At 39.6% G+C, this 16,133-nt stretch overlaps 1 protein-coding gene across 1 annotated transcript in view; it reads right to left on the bottom strand.

Annotated features, from left to right (window-relative positions):
- LOC127380382 (sodium channel protein type 5 subunit alpha-like) overlaps nt 1-12,233 on the bottom strand; it is a 36,870-nt gene extending 24,637 nt beyond the window's left edge. Inside the window, exons 1-9 of the mRNA XM_051609167.1 lie at nt 11,979-12,233; nt 10,891-11,009; nt 9,244-9,348; nt 7,551-7,679; nt 6,687-6,778; nt 5,455-5,676; nt 2,646-2,703; nt 1,235-1,376; nt 542-739 (exon numbers count right to left, since the gene is read on the bottom strand). Coding sequence (XP_051465127.1) covers nt 542-739; nt 1,235-1,376; nt 2,646-2,703; nt 5,455-5,676; nt 6,687-6,778; nt 7,551-7,679; nt 9,244-9,348; nt 10,891-11,009; nt 11,979-12,233 — 1,320 coding nt within the window. The remainder of the gene's footprint in view (nt 1-541; nt 740-1,234; nt 1,377-2,645; nt 2,704-5,454; nt 5,677-6,686; nt 6,779-7,550; nt 7,680-9,243; nt 9,349-10,890; nt 11,010-11,978) is intronic.
- Nucleotides 12,234-16,133: the final 3,900 nt, after the last annotated feature.

Below are 16,133 nucleotides of genomic sequence, written 5' to 3'. Positions count from 1 at the left end.
GTCTTTTCTTTAGGGATCCTTGTGACTGTACTCACACTATGGCTGACTTTGCTTCCCATGCTGAATTTAGAACAAGAATTTCATAACAGAGGTGTTTTCTTTGTTCCAGAAGCTTCTAAGTCATTTAAATTACCAAGAGACATTCATTCAACTGCAATAGGTTTTTAGCTCAGAATTAGTGCAGTTGATCAATGGAGTTACTATATATTTCTCTGCTCAGCAGTCCACAATGATAAAATATAAGAAAAAAATAAAAACAACTATGTTTTCTTTTGCAAACTGCTGGCTGATGGAATTTTTCCTTTTCTAGATTTCAAAATATTATTTTTCTTACAGTAGCAGCAGAACTTATTGCTCATTATCCACAAAAAAATTGTTTCATGGGAAAATATGCAGCTGAACAAGGAATGGCTCCTGTTCCCATAAGTGGCTGCTATATCCAGCTGCTATATCCAGCTGTACACAAGGAGTGATGTGTTATGTTGTGGGACTGACAACAGGGACCTGAGACTGAAGCCTGGCAAGGGCATAATTTACATACCTCCTGCTCCTTCTGTATTAATTCCATGGCTTCCCGAAATTTCCTTTCCTTTGCCTCAGTTTCAGCAATGGTGGCCTTGTTCTGGTCTTCATATGCCATGGTCACTACGGCCAGAATCAAGTTGACTAGATAAAATGAGCCCAGAAAGATGACCAGCATGAAGAAGAGCATATACACCTTCCCAGAAGCTCTGAGGGTCTGTAAGCAAGACACCCCAGAGATAAAAATTACCATATAAACCATGAAATAAGCTTTCAATGTGTCTCTGAAATTCTTTAGAAGCACTCAGCTTCCTAGATAAAATGTTTTAGGGAGGTTAAATGGAAATACACCTTCCTTGGTCCTTCTTCCCCCTCTTTCTCCCTCTTCCTGTGCCATCTCCTATGAATCACTGATAGTAAGCTCAGGATGACTGAAGATCCATTGTTATATCAATGAAAGACAATATATGACCCTTTTAGTAATGTATTTTAGGTCCCTAAACCAGCAGGGTGGTAGAACTACTGCTGGGAAACACTCCAGCATCCCTTTTCAAGGAGACACAGCTTGCTGGAAGGGGGAAGGGAGGATGTGGACTCAATGACTTGCAGCTATTGCTTTTGCTTGAGGTTTCTTGCCCTCTCTACACATTTTGTGCTTCTGCTGTTGTTCTCCCTGGAAAATCAGTTCTGACCTGATGCACAAAGTTGATACCTGCTGGTACAGGCGCTCCCAGTAGTCCTGGGTCATCAGGCGGAATAAGGAGAGAAAAGCCCAGCCAAATGTATCAAAACTAGTGAAATCATAGTCAGGATTTGGCCCAATTTTGCAACACATATAGCCTGGAGGACAGGTCCTAGAAGTAATAAAAAAAAGTGAAGCTCTTCTAACAGTGCAGATTTCAAGGAAAACGTCAGTTTATGTGAGAGCTGTGATTATTATTCAGCTCTGCATTTCATTAGATTGTAAACCAATTTTTCTACTCCAGGGAGTACTGGCTGGAAAGTGGGGTGGGAAAAGCAGCACCCACAACCTAGCAGCAAAGGAAGAAGACAAGCTGGAGTAGACCATCAGCCCAGGAGAACTCCCTCATCACCAATCCTCATCTCCTGCCCCTCACTGCAAAGTAGCCACATCTCCCTCCTTGCCCAAACCTGCTCTCCAAAATCCATGCTTTGTTTTCCCAGCTTAACACTCATGAGCCTTTACAGAGAGGAGGGTGTATGTGCTGTGCTACACCTGAGTTCTTCACACCTTCAGTTCTCTCACTGTTTTGGGTCAGTGTGCCAGAGTTTTGGTGACAGTCGGGCTAAAAGGGCAGCTCCTGTGAGAAGCTGCTGGAAGCTCCCCTGGCTCAAATTCCTGCCCTGCCTCTGGCCAAGACTGCACTGATTAGGGAAGCTGGCTGTGACTCTGCGGGCAGCCCAGGATGGAACTGTCTGTTCCTGAGGAACTGCCCTTCATGGGAGGGAGTCATGTGGCCAGGATTCCTGAAGGACTCTCTCCCATGGGAGGGACCCTGTGGTGGAGCAGGAAGGAGTGACAGAATCAACATGTGATGAACTGATCTTAAAGCCCCACTTCCCATCCCCCTGTGCCACTGAGGGGGAGGCAGGAGTGAAGAAAACTGGGCCTGGGAAGAAGGGAGGGTGGGGGGAAGATATTTCATTGGGTCTTTTTCTTCTGCTCTGATAAATTAAATTGATTCCTGCCCAAGTTGAATCTGTTTTGCCCGTCACCCTAATTGGGGAGCAAAAACTTCCCTGTCTTTGTCTCCATTCACGAGCTGGATTTTCTCCTCCCTACCCCACTGTGGGCTATGGCTGAGCAGAGGCCTGGTTATTACCAGCTGGACCTAAACCACAACACTCATTTATCCATGGGGAAGACTAAGACAGCACTTCTGGAAAGGCTCAAAGGAATTGAGACCTGAGTAAGCCAACCTCATGCTTCATTCTCTAAAAAAATTCAGCGGTCCAACTGTTTGCTCTCTCTTGTCTGTGTTCCTGTTTCTGCAATCAAGGAAAATGTAGAATTTCTGCTTTCACCTCTTATGACTGAGCAAATACAGAAGCACTGCAGCAGAGAAAACTTCCAAACAAGAAATTGTCTTAAGTGCACTTACCCAGCATCAGAACCACACAGCAAAATATCTGAGGTGCCCTCTTTCTTAGCAAAGTGTGCTATAAAAAAGGGTAAAAAAAATTAAAACCAAAGCACTTTCTATCCTGAATCTTCTTTAATATGAGTAGTGATGAGTAATCAGTGTATGTTCACACACACACAATATAAATTGCTGTGTAACAAATAGGAAATGAGCACTGTGGAAAAACAGACTGATCCCCCACACTCATAGTGAGTGCACCAGATTGCAAGATGCCCTGTCCTCATTTATAAACATGCATGTGTGTCTGCACAAATTTCAGTCCTTAAGTCAGACATTTTTACAAATATTGTCATTTTGGCCACATCTTCATAAAGGAGATAAAGAATCGGAGGACACAAACTCAAGCACAGCTCCTGGTTTGGCAACCGTTAGCACAAACTCCAACACAATTTTGGCCCATAGCAACTAACCCTCTCCAGGACAGGGTACAAACATCATTTGGGGCAACACAGACCTGTTCTGATTGTAATGAGCAATAAAAACACAGCCATTTTTTTAAGAGAAAGAAAAACTATTTGGCCCTGTGGATATCCACCATGTCAGGTAACTGCTCTGCTGAGCCAAACAGCAGGTCCTAACCCTCCTTAGTTGAGAAATACAGATTTCTCTATTAGGATGCTGGAGCTGTGCCCTTTTTGACCTTTCACAGAATATTTTGTGTTGAAAGGGACCTTGAAGATCATCTAGTTCCTACCTCCCTGCATGGGCAGGGTCACCTCCCACTAGTCCATGTTACTCCAAGCCCCGTCCAACCTGGCCTTGAGCACTTCTAGGGCTAAGGCATCCCAAACTTGTTTGATCAACCTGTTCCAGTGTCTCACCACCCTCACAGGAAAGAATTTCTTCCTAATATCCAATCTAAATCTACCCTCCTTCTGCTTGAAACAATTTTCCCCTTCTCCTAGCACTAGAAGCCTTTGTAAAAAGTCCCTCTCCATATTACTGTAGCCCCTTCAGGTACTAGAAGGTGCTATAAGGTCTCCTTGTAGCTTTCTCTAGGCTGAACAACCCCAACTCTCAGCCTGTCTTCTTTTCTCTCAGTACAAGTTACTCTGATCCCTGAGCTAGCAACAGACTGAAGGCAATAGCTTTAGTGCTAATAGCTAATTAGCCCCATTAAGCTGCAGGTTTCTTATCTCAGATGCAAGGGAGATCTCATATCTTCTTGCTACTTCTCAAACCTCAGCTGTGTAGGTCGGCAACACTCAGAGCCAGAGGAATCTTTAGTATCAGCTCTACTGTACCATGTAAATACACCATAAAGGAATGAGTCACTATCTGGGCTACTTTCCACCTGAATTTGTTACAGCTCTTCTACAAACTGACAAAAAGGTTTCAGAATATTCAGTGATTTGGCTTCAGAGAACTACAGTAACATGGAGCTGGAGGTGGGAACTTGACACAAGGTCAGGACCAGAACAGCCCCTAAAAAATATGCACAAAATAATTTAATTGAAAACTGGTCTTACAATGCTTGGGTCATAAATCCTGCAGGAAAGTCATCTAGATTTCATGAAACCTGTATGGGCACTCATGCTGCTGTTGGCATCATTGCAAATCTCCTTGCATACCATATGGATGGCACAGGATGTGAACAAGACAATGCTTGGGAAGCAACACAGATTTGTAATTCTTTGAGTCTTACTTTCTGCAAGTCACTGCCTTTATGCAGCTGCAATGTTTTGCAATGAAACAATACAAACCAAAAAAACTCAAACCAAACAAAACCAAAACAAACAAACAAACAACGAAACCCGAAACTAAAAAAATCCACAAGAAACAACAAGGAAAAGCAAAGCAAAACAAAACAGAAAGATGTTGTTGCTTCCTGTTTCTGCTGCACAGAAAATCAGTATATTTTTATACGTATATCACTTTTTTTCCCTCTGCCTGGGTTTTTTTGGTAGGTATAAGGCTTTCTTGCAAGAAGTTTTTCCTCAAAAAATCTTTTCTATGAAGGCTTTCTTAGCCAAGACTATGAAGTTATTCAAGAAATCCTGTCTCAACAGATCTCTCACACGACATATACTAAGAGTAATTCTGTGTGGCTTTTGAATGTATTTCAACGTTTCTCCCTCTGTAACTGCTGCTCTGTCTGAACTCACTGGTGGAGATTTTCTTCAATGATGAAGCTTTCTTCATATTTCTGGCATAGGTTTTTTGTGGGGGTTTGTTCTTTTTTTACTTTTAGCATATTTTTTTTAAAGTACACTGAGGCTTTTTCTTTCTGAATCGCTTTCTACAGTTGCTGTTCCTCTGAAAATGCTTTGGTGTGTTCTCAGATCTCTGCTCTATCCTTGCAACACCAGCCTCAGTCCAGAAGTGTACATGAAAGGTGTATTATATGTATCTTACACAAGGAAAATGTACATCACATATATCAGATACACATGATGTGAAGAAGAAAATAACTTTGACCCTTAAATTAGTTCCTCTGTTCCAAGTTGAAGAGCACTTCACTTGGCAGCAGAATGAAGATGCACATAGTAAAAGGTGAACGTTGGGGAATTACAGCTGAGAATGAGCTAATGCATGTTTCAGTTATTGCCATAACATTCTGGGAAAGAGAGCTGGATATTACTGGAAAACTTGGGAGTGCTGTTTCTTATAATGAAAGGAAGGGTTGCATTCCTGGATGCCTGCAAATTGCTCTGGCAATCAAGATATCAATCAGCAAAACATCAATATAAATTATAGCAGTGGTTACACACACGTGCATCTGTGTCTATTTTGTCACCTAAAACAAAGAATTAAGGAGTAAAATTACCTGTATATTTTTCAAAAAATTCATAGGATTCCCATGTTAGGTTAGGGTTATGAAATACACTAAGGGACTCTGTAGAGTTCCTGATACACTTATATCTTAGATTGCCCTTAAAAAGCTGGAGGCCTATGAGGGCAAAGACACACAGGCAGAAAACAGTCAGGACCATCACATCAGCAAGTTTCTTGACAGACTGGATAAGTGCCCCTACAATGATCTTGAGTCCTAGGGAGACAATACACAAAGGAAAAACAGGATGAAATACTGAGATTCATGTCATACTCAATTAGAGTTAAAACAATGTGTAACAACCAATGTACCTAAATTACTGGATAGTGTGTGGCAAGTATATTTGTAATGCAATTATAGTTTGGATGAGAGAGTAATTAATAAGATATATATATTTTTTTCCCCCTCATTTTATTAACCATACAATTTCCAGATGTACCTTTAATCCCTGTAAAACATTTAGGCAAGGGTGTGGAAAGAGAGGCAGTTTAGTTTTTCTTATCCAGAAAGAGTAATTCTCTTCAGGACATGTTCTAATGTGCATTGTGGGTGTTGAGGTTGGATTTTGTTTGTTTCTTTGTTTTTATCCTCCTAGGTGAACAGTTGGACTTGGTGATTTTAGAGGTCTTTTCCAACCATGACAATTCTGTAATTCTATGATATGCACAATTCAAATGAAATTTTCAACATTGGTAATCTGTGAAGAAACTAGAAAAGCTGGAAATAAGAATGACTATGATAAAATATACCAGAAAGAGAAGACAGAGGCAACCTACTGCTTCTTCATTTTTATTTTGTCATGAGAAAAAAATCCAGTGGTTTTATAACTAAGGGAAAAGTGGAAAGGAAACTCTTTTCCCAGGGATGGTGTAAGATGACTGACAGCAAACTCCACTCAGTCACCAGGGGTGTTTCTGTTGAACTATAACACATGGATCAGCTGGAAGAACATTCTGTAAAACTGACTCTATAAAGTGATAACAAAATCTTTAAAATCATAATTCAAACGAACTACAAAGTTGTTTCTAAGATTTGATTTATTGTGTTTGGGCCAGGTGAACCAACACACTATTTGTGTCTAGAAATGCAACTGTGTCTGCAAACAATGACACAGAAAAAAAAAATATTTAAAAATAAGAAAGAGAAAAGGCAAAAGCCAGCATTTTGGTAGGAGCAAAGAATCAGTTGTAAGTAGCAGAAAATATGCAGCAAATAGGCTTTCTTACCTGGGACTACTGAAATGGTTTTTAAAGCTCTCAGAACCCTGAAAGTCCGAAGGACTGACACGCTCCCCAGTATACCAAAGGCTCCCAAGTACCTGTAAAGTCAGGACAAAATAAGTCAAGAGGCTGAAGGACTAAACAGGGCAATTATTTTACAGCAGTCATTCTCAACTCTCAATCCTTCTGAGCATATTTTAAGTATATCAAGTACACAACAAGGATTTTTCTGAAAACTTGTAAAATAGAAGCCCATGTTGATTATTAGCATTTCCTTATGAGGTAGCTCTTGACTTGTGCACAGCTGATTTTTGTCAGCGTTTTAAAATATCACACAAAATATAAACAAAGATAATATCCAAAACAATTCATTTCAGGCTGAAATGCTGGCTGAACTGGTTTGGTCCAGCTTCTGTAGCTACACCTAACCCGTGTAAAAGCTTTCGAATTATGGTGAAATTCAGACTATGCTCCTTGGAGATAAAGAGGTCAAATTAAGTCCATTGCCCTGGTATTTGTATACATCACTCTACTTTCAAACTTACACTTAAATTCACAGTATTAGTCTGTATCTGACAGCCCAGCTATTCCATTTCACTGATTGAAATGCACCCATTCAGGTACTCTCACTGCAGAGTGTACCTTGCCCTGCACAGCTCTGTTCCCTTCTTGAAAGACTTTTACATTGTCTTCACACAGTGAACAACAAAACGAGAAGAGCCAATGTCCTAGATAGTCTCAGATGCAGTTAGGACCCACAGGGTTGGGTTTTGGGGTTTTTTTTGTGCTGCAGAAAGCTTTTTGCACCACAGCAATAAGATCTTCAAATGCAGAGCCTTCATTATCCATATTTTATGTGTTTCCACTTACGCCATAACAATAACACTGAAATCCAGCCAGTTCCAGGGGTCTCGAAGGAAAGTGAATTCATTTAGACAGAATCCTCTTGCCAATATTTTTATCAAAGATTCAAAAGTGTAAATGCCAGTGAAAGTATATCTAAGGATGGAAGAAATGTGCCAAAAGAAAACAGCAATATTAGCAATTAACGGAAGAGACACAGTCAGACTATTTACTGTCTAGGCCAACAAACCAAGCCAATGCTGCAGAGAAGTAATGGAAAGACTTCTTTATTTTTCAATGTATTCTATCAGAGTCTGACTCATATGGAGTTTGAGACAGTAGTTGACTGCAATCTGGACACAGATATTAACATGCAAGCCTCTGAAATGCTTTGGGGTTTTTTTCACATTCGAAGTTTTTCTTCAAACTCTTTCATGTAAGTCCCCACAATTTGAGGAAGGCAAACCTCCCAGCTGCTTGCCAAAATAAAGATCAAAAGTTGTGCTTTTTTCTGATTTCAAGTGGCCAAGTGAACAAGTGAGATGCTGTGCCTTATTTACTTTGAGCACGCAGCATCCATTTCTGTGTAGAATGTTTAAAACACTCAGAGAAATATGTGAGTACAGAATTTTCAATTTAAGATGGAAAATTTATTAATGGAAAATATTAACAGAAAATTATCAGTAAAAGCTCTTCTGGATTCACTGAGTGCACTTACCATTTCAACAAGGCAGTGATCTCCCTACAGAATTCAAAAGGCATTCATTTGGTAGTCAGCAAATGCACTTAGAAATTATAGGGATGTAGTGTGTGTCTTTTCTTTTGGAAAGAAGTATTCTGAAAGTATTATTGAAATGCATTTGAACAGCAGTCTGGATGCCAACAGCAGCTACAACTCTTGTCTAATCTTTCATGCTTTCATAGGTAGAGAAGTATCTCAGGAGACATTATATTCGTATCATGCAGAGTCTTGTCCCTGCTCGCATGAGGATTTGCCATTCCCAGCAGTTTCAGTGTCATGTAACATCAGATAGGAAAAAACAATTTTAGAGCTGTTTTTAAATTTTGGGATCTTTTTCTTGGTGGTCGGTGTTAGAATTATTTGGGTTCCTTTTCTAACATTTTTATACCAAACTGAAAAAGTGGGAGCTGAAATAAGTCTTTTAAAGAAATAAAGACATGGGATTTTCCAGCTGAAGTGTGACTGCAAAGACATGGATTTATTGTGATTTAACACTGCAAGTGTTGGCAGCACTGAAGAAAAGAGCTTTATTTTCTATCAGTATCCTGCAGGCAGGAACTTCTGACAGGACAGTTTATTAATAAGATCAGAACTCAGGATTTCAATATTATTAAAAAGAATGGTGAAAAACAGCAGGTCTTGATGTGCTTCATCACTGTTCACAGTGAGGGGCAATGTCTCTGCATAAAGAGCAAATAACTACTGAGTAACTTCAGAAAGTTGGATAACAAACTGGAGCAGTAGGACAGTTGAAGCTAGTTCAACAGCAGAACTTAATCTACATTCAGTCTTTCCTACAGCACCACAATTATTGTAGATGTTTAATTTCAAGACAAAAATTCTCCCTGAAAGCAAACAACGAAGTCCTAACACGAGCAACTTTCCTTCTAAACTATCTTGACCCGAGGTTGCAAGACAAATCTCAATAATCCAGCACAAATATGGAATTGAAAACCATACATACCCACAGGTACTTACTCGACATACTTGTTCCACAAAGAAGAAGAATTCTTAAAGGATTCGGTCGCAGCCATGAATACACAATTAGTTATAATAGTGCAAATGATAAACAAAGTGAATAATGTAAATCATGGGAGTGAAGGCAAAGAACATTACACTGATTCAGAAATGATTCAGATATCCTATCAGTCACAAATGTGATATCTGTTTTTGAGCTGAAAGCACATATAAGAGCAGCATGCACAGATATGGATTGGTCTTGAGTTGTGTGAGATGACAAAACACTAACGTTACTCATCCCACGTGGGCTTCTGTGTGGGCTGAAGATCTGCTGCTCTAAGCATTGCAAGCTCGGGAAAAGGATCCTCTATCACTCAAAGTGTGGCAAGAAGGATGAATTTTGAATTTCATTTGGTAACATAAAAGTTAAAAGCTTGCCCGAGGTCACATAGGTGAAGTCAAAACCAGAGTCTAAAAGGGCAGAGCTGTGCTCTTCTGAAGGCACAGCGTGAAGTCTGCTGGGATAGTTGCAGTTGTCTCAAAGAACACTAAAAAACCACGTTTAGGCAACTCCTGGGGTTGCCCAGCTGCTCTCTGGACCCTGCTGACTATAGGGTATGAGCAGGAACATTGATAACTATCTCACATGTAGAAACATAAGCTTCAGCACTTGGCTCCGGAACCTATTCCCATGCTCTGTGACATACCACACATTTTAGCAATGCAGAAGGTAAATGTGCATGGCAAAGACATCTAGCCTTTCCACCATCCATCCTCTCCATCCCCACAAAAGATCTTCTGGCTTTAGCTCTAGGCATGGTCAAACTGTCACAAACCTAGGAGCTGAACCACCAGTGATGAAATGCCAGTATTGATCAGCCAACTTGCTGCCCAGGGAATGCCTCAGATGAGGCATCAGGGATGCCTGTACCCTGCCACGATGACAACCTCAGACCATTGCAGATAACTCAGTACCACCCAGCCAGGAGGTGGCTGGAAACCTAAAAACCACACAAGGATGCTGCAGAGTCTGCACTGGGTCTGATTCAGCCCTGAGGGACTATGTTATTTGTCTGGTCTCATTCCCTAATGCTAAACTGGAGCAATAGGCTAGAGATTCTTGTCCCCTAAGTGGGCTCTATATTTATATTCCAAAGACATTCCCTGCAACAGCATCCCTGATAATTTTCCCTCTCATATACCAAATATACCTTAATTTTAATTTTTATGTGTTTCCACCTGTGTGCCTGCCTATCTCAGCCTCTTTGCTTAAAATTGGCCAATGGCTGATCAACTCTGGCACATGAGATGAATTTAATTCCCACACTTTGGGTCAACAGATGAGAAAAAAGGATCAGGACCTTATCCGTCTTCTCCCTGAGGAAAGCTTCAGCATGAGATACTTGTTTATGAGACACTAGATGATTGACCATCCTCAAAAAACAAATCTGCAGAAAATTATGCTTCAATACATCCCGTAGTCACACAACAATGCATTTCTAACTAGTACGAGAGCACCGAGACAATAATAATTTCTAAGGTAATTCCTAATTAGAAGTCATCTGGAGTGAGGAAACAACTAGATTAATTCAAAAAATACAAAAGCACAGGATTACATGGGGGTTTTGCAACAAAAGAGAGTGAATGGAGTTAACAAAAGGATATGAATGTACTAAAATTTTAATTGCTGCTCTTCGGATTGGATGGAAAGGGCTGAGGATCCATAAGGCAGACGTAGCAGTAAATCTGAAGATTGTTTTCTGTTTGTTTAGCACTATGAAAATCTTTAAAGAAATAAAGAGACATGAAGTAAAGCCTTCAGGAAAGCAAACAGAGAACACATTTTCATACTGTATTCTGTTGTAGCAGTGATGAGCAAGACCCTGATGTTGAGTCTGTTTAAATGGGAAAACTCTTGATAATACTTTGCTATCTTTTCATCATAAACTGATGAAAGAGTAAATACCCATTAACTAAGTTGTTAAAAAATCCGCAGCATGAACTTTCTTTTTCAACTTTCAGACTTGCAATGTTGTGCACAGAACTAATCTTGCTTATAACCATTCTCTTAAAATGACCTCTCATTGAGTCAAGATACACAGAGAAGGAAGAACTGCAGCCTTCATCATTATTTGCTGTTGTTGATAGTGATCCCCTAGCTCTAAGACTGTAGAATTTAGTTCAAAGTATTAACCATTTCTCAAGAAATAAGCTTAATTTCCAATGGATTAGTTCCCATTTCTCTGTTCTTTATTAAAAATAACATTCTTCAATATTTCACGACTAGAATATGGAGCCTGGATAAGCAGGTTTTAAGGATTCATCCACAAATGTTTTAAAATATTTTTTATACTCGAATGATCACCTATTGTACATGTAAGTGGAGTATTGAGAGGGACACACTTTTTCAAATCATTAAATAACAGGCAAAATTTTTATCATGTCTTGTGGATCTAACTCAAAACCTCCTTTTCTTCCTTTATCCATTTTACTTTTCTTCTGCTTCCATTCTGATTCAAATGTTAATGAAGTTTGTGTTATTTAATCCCTATAATTCAAAATTAAGCTTTTTGTAAGAAGATTACAGCATGTCATTCAGCTGTGCCAACTGCCTGCATTAGTACAACACAGAAAGGGAAGATAGTTTTTTCAAAAGGGATGCAAGCCAAACTATTTGATAGATGATTCACATAAACACTGCTTAGCAAGGCAATAAAACAAATTAAAACCCAAGCATCTCAGTTGGCTCTGACCTTATGATCATCATAGTACGGGTCGAGATCCTCCAGTGGTTCCCCAATGAGCTCAGGAGGTGGGTTTCCATAGAGAGCTGGTAATTTCTGGAAAGCTTTTAGATCAAGTTGAGGACGTGGTTTCTCCTCAGGTGTATGGTCTGTAGTATTTCTTTCACAATCCGTCTTGGCAGCAATTCTCTTTTCAATAGCAGCCAAAGATTTGTGGGTGAATTTCCGGAAGTTGTTGGTACCAGGCAGTGAGAACTCAGCCATTTTTCATGCTTCTCCTGTCACTGATTCTGTCCAAATCATAGAAACAAGTAGAAAGGAAGTTAAGTAACTCCAAAACAGGTAAGTTATGAAAAATAAAACCCACATTATCCATGCATGACTAATAACATAAACTTTCTGAGCCATCAGCTTCTAAAAAGGAAAAAAAAAACATATATATATATATATAGAGAGAGAGAGAGAGAGAGATATATAGATATATGATCAATACCTTTTTCAGTACTTCTATTCAAGTTATGTGTAGCTGATAGAATGTGGGCAGACCTCTGTGAACATAAGAGTGTCTTTAGAGAACCTCATTTAAGACACTTGTTATCCTAAATGCTTTTGAGCTGTTCAGAAAAAAACCCAAGGTGTTGGTTTAACCCAGTATTTGGAAATGGGTCAGTAAAAACCATTAAACTGCAACAACATCAAATATGTGAAAGACATGTCTGCAACAGAAGGACTAAGTATTACATTAGCAAGTGCAGATGAAAATACTCAGATGGATAACCCATCCTGGTGGTGTCAGCACAGGAATGGGTGGTGTCCAAGCATCAGAAGATTTAATTTGTAACCCACAGAGTCATGACTGACATGGTGCACAAAAATGCTTGGTCTGACAAGCATCAAGAACAAAGTTGAAAATTTATGCTCACTTGTCAGAACAACGAAAGTGAGACTATACCAGAAAAAATATTTCATTATTTATTTTATTATGTCACCCAGGTATTGGATCCATCTGCTACCTGAGCCCTTATCTTGGCAGCAGAGTGAATCAAATCTTCTTCCTTAACACTGTGAACCAGCTCAAAGCAAGCCCAAGCAGCACATGTATATACAACACACATGCATACAACCTTCAGTTTTGGTCCCCACTCTACTAAAAGGATGAGGACAAGCTGGACAGAGTCCAGAAAAGGGCCGCAAGGATGATCAGAGGACTGGAGGACCTGCCAGATGAGAAAAGGCTGGGAGAAATGAGTTTGTTCAGCCTTGAGAAAAGAAGGCTTCAGGGAGACCTCATTACAATGTTCCAGTACTTAAAGGGTGGCTACCAAGAAGGTGGAGACTCCCTATCTGCAAGGAGTCACATGAAAAAGACAAGGGGTGATGGGCACAAGTTACTCCTGGGGAGATTCTGATGAGACACAAGAGGTACATTTTTCACCATGAGGACAATCAAACTTTGGAATAGTCTCCCAAGTGAACTGGTAGATTCCCCCACATTGGACAGTTTTAAGTCTCACCTTGACAGGGTGCTGAGCCACCTCATATCAACTGTAGTAGTGCCTACAATGGCTGGACCAGATGATTCTTGAGGTCCCTTCCAACCTGGTGTTCTAGGATTATATAATATATTGACAGTGAAAAAACTGAGAATGTTACACAGAGGAAGATCCTCCAGACCTGCATCCCTGTGTTAAACTCACTCAAAAGCTCTGTAAGGAGATTTATCTAAATATTTTATTTGATTATGACCTCTAGGAAACCACTATTAAGTACAAAGAGCTGCTGAGCCAGTCTCGTTTGCAGACTGTGAAATGGTCCCGTCTGATCTAGGACTTTACCCAGAATGGATTATTGCTGAAGCTGCATGGAATAAGGTCCCACTAGATGCCCACAACCAGGCCTTTCCTTCCAGAAGCTGCCACTTCAATATGTCCTTCAAAGCTGACTCCATAACTAGCAGTCAGGCTTTGATAGCTTAAGTTGTCCTTGCTGCCCAGCTGCCACGACCTGCTCTTGCGTCTTTCCTTTCCAGGCACTATATGTGACATCTCAGGAAAACACAAAGTCTGAATCAAGAGGTTTTGTTTTACCTGAATAAATAAATAACGTTACCTCCTGTGTGCTGGCTCCCTGTGTCTTCCCCTGCCATGCAACACCAGATCACTTCTCCCCAGACACAATATGATTTCAGTTGTCCTCACATTGCTGAACTGCAGGAAACCATCGGTGTGAGAACAACAGCTGGAGACCAGTGACAAACCAACTGCAGGGAAATCTCTTCATTTTTGCCCTCTGCCTGCCTCTCTCATTAAATAAGCACACTAAAGTATAAATACAATAAGTAACCCTTGTTTCCAGCACAAACCAGCAACATTTCTGGAAGAAATGGGACATTCAGGCCAGAATACTCATTATATGATGCTTCTCAAGGTCAAGCCAGGAGTCTGGAAGCTGTGCATGGTGTTACAGCAAAAATTAAAACTATAACATCCACTGCCAAGTTTTCAGGTCTTCTGCTGGCCAAAGTGGTATTTGTTTTGCTGACACTCAGAGTAATTTAGATGTTGTGGTATCAGTAATGATGCATGAAATGACACCATTTCTGTGCAATGCACGGAGGGAATACAATAATTACTTCATTCTGCTTTTTGCCAAATCATCCAAACATACCCATCCCTCCACACAGCACTTCCATAAAAGTCTACCTGATCTCAAAAGTTCACCATTAATATTCTTTGAGGTCTTTTTTCCTCTCTTCCATGAAATTATCTTCCAAATCCCAGAAAAGAAACCTTGGTTGTCATACTGTTCTCCCTCAAGACTATAAGAAAGCAGAGAATCTAAGAAGATGAGATGTTGTTGGCTAAAGCCAAAGATGATGAAATAGGAGGAAGCCTGAGGGTGTGTAGAATCTGCAGATCCTTTTCCTGGAGCTGGAAATCAGGCAGAGAAGTCTTCACTGGTGGCTTTATAAATTAATCCACAGGTGAACAAACATTAAGGAAAAGAAATGAAGCCTTGTGCTTGCTGTCTCACACATGAGGAGCAAAATTAGGCTAAATTACACTTTTCATTCATGGGTAATCCAGAGCTACTCAGCCTAGCCCTGAATGAAATCTAATGAGTATTAAAAATGTAGTAATCCATAAAAAAATGTTCCTGATTCATTGAAGCATCTACAAAAATAATATCCCCAAAATAGTTTCTGTTGCTCACAGTCTCAGGAAAGGTAGCATACAAAGCACAGCTGGGAGGTATTTAAGCTTCTACTATGACCAGGGCTAGATTTAGCAATTTGACCAAAAGAAGTAAGAAGTGTTAATGTAAAATAATTTTTGCCTTTGTGTCCCAGAAGCAACAAATTACAGGTTTGGGCTTTTTCTCTATACTTGAAATCCCTCAAAATACAGTGACATTTCATATCTCTTTGAAATGAAGTTTTCTTATTCTTTGACTCAGTGAAGATCAGAGAATGCTGAATAAAATCAACATGATTGAAGGACAATAATAATAAAACAAACAAACAATAAGTATTGCTTACTTGTTCTTTTGGCTGTCAAACATTTTCTGTTAATCTATCATTCTATTTATCTATTATTCTTCATCTATTATCTAATAGATACTCTTCTTCTATTATCTAATTACTCCTCAAATACCAAAATGTGTAGCCAGGCAACTTGCTGAAGTAAGACTGCTTTCTTCCAAATTTTCCTCCTCAGGAATATTCATTGTGACAGACTAGGAAACAAGGTTATTTTCAAAGATGTTTTCTCTCCTTTTCTTGCTATTACAATCACCCCAATTCAATCCTCAGCTAACGAATAAAAGTTGATCTCAATTATTTCATTTCCTGGCTTCATGATCTATTGTGCAAAGGAGTGAAAACATGTTGGCAATTACTGTGATCAGCAAGACCAAGTTAATTAGTATGGTCAGAGTGGCCAGGGTTACCTTATTGCATTCTTTTTCTTTAGTTTGGATGATTGTTCTTCTTGTCTGTTAAAACTGTCCTTTTGATTTAAAAAGGCTTTTATAATAAGCACAGAATTTTTTCTTAAGTAACTGGAATAACCGTTGTTTAAGAACATGTGAAAAGTCTTGTCCTATTGGGTTAACTGAAACTTTATTATTGTCTTCAGTATAGTTGGTGTTGCATCTTATCCAGTG

Source organism: Apus apus, chromosome 2 (genome assembly GCF_020740795.1).
Source record: "Apus apus isolate bApuApu2 chromosome 2, bApuApu2.pri.cur, whole genome shotgun sequence".
NCBI lineage: Eukaryota > Metazoa > Chordata > Aves > Apodiformes > Apodidae > Apus > Apus apus.
This window is presented reverse-complemented; position numbering and strand designations above follow the sequence as displayed.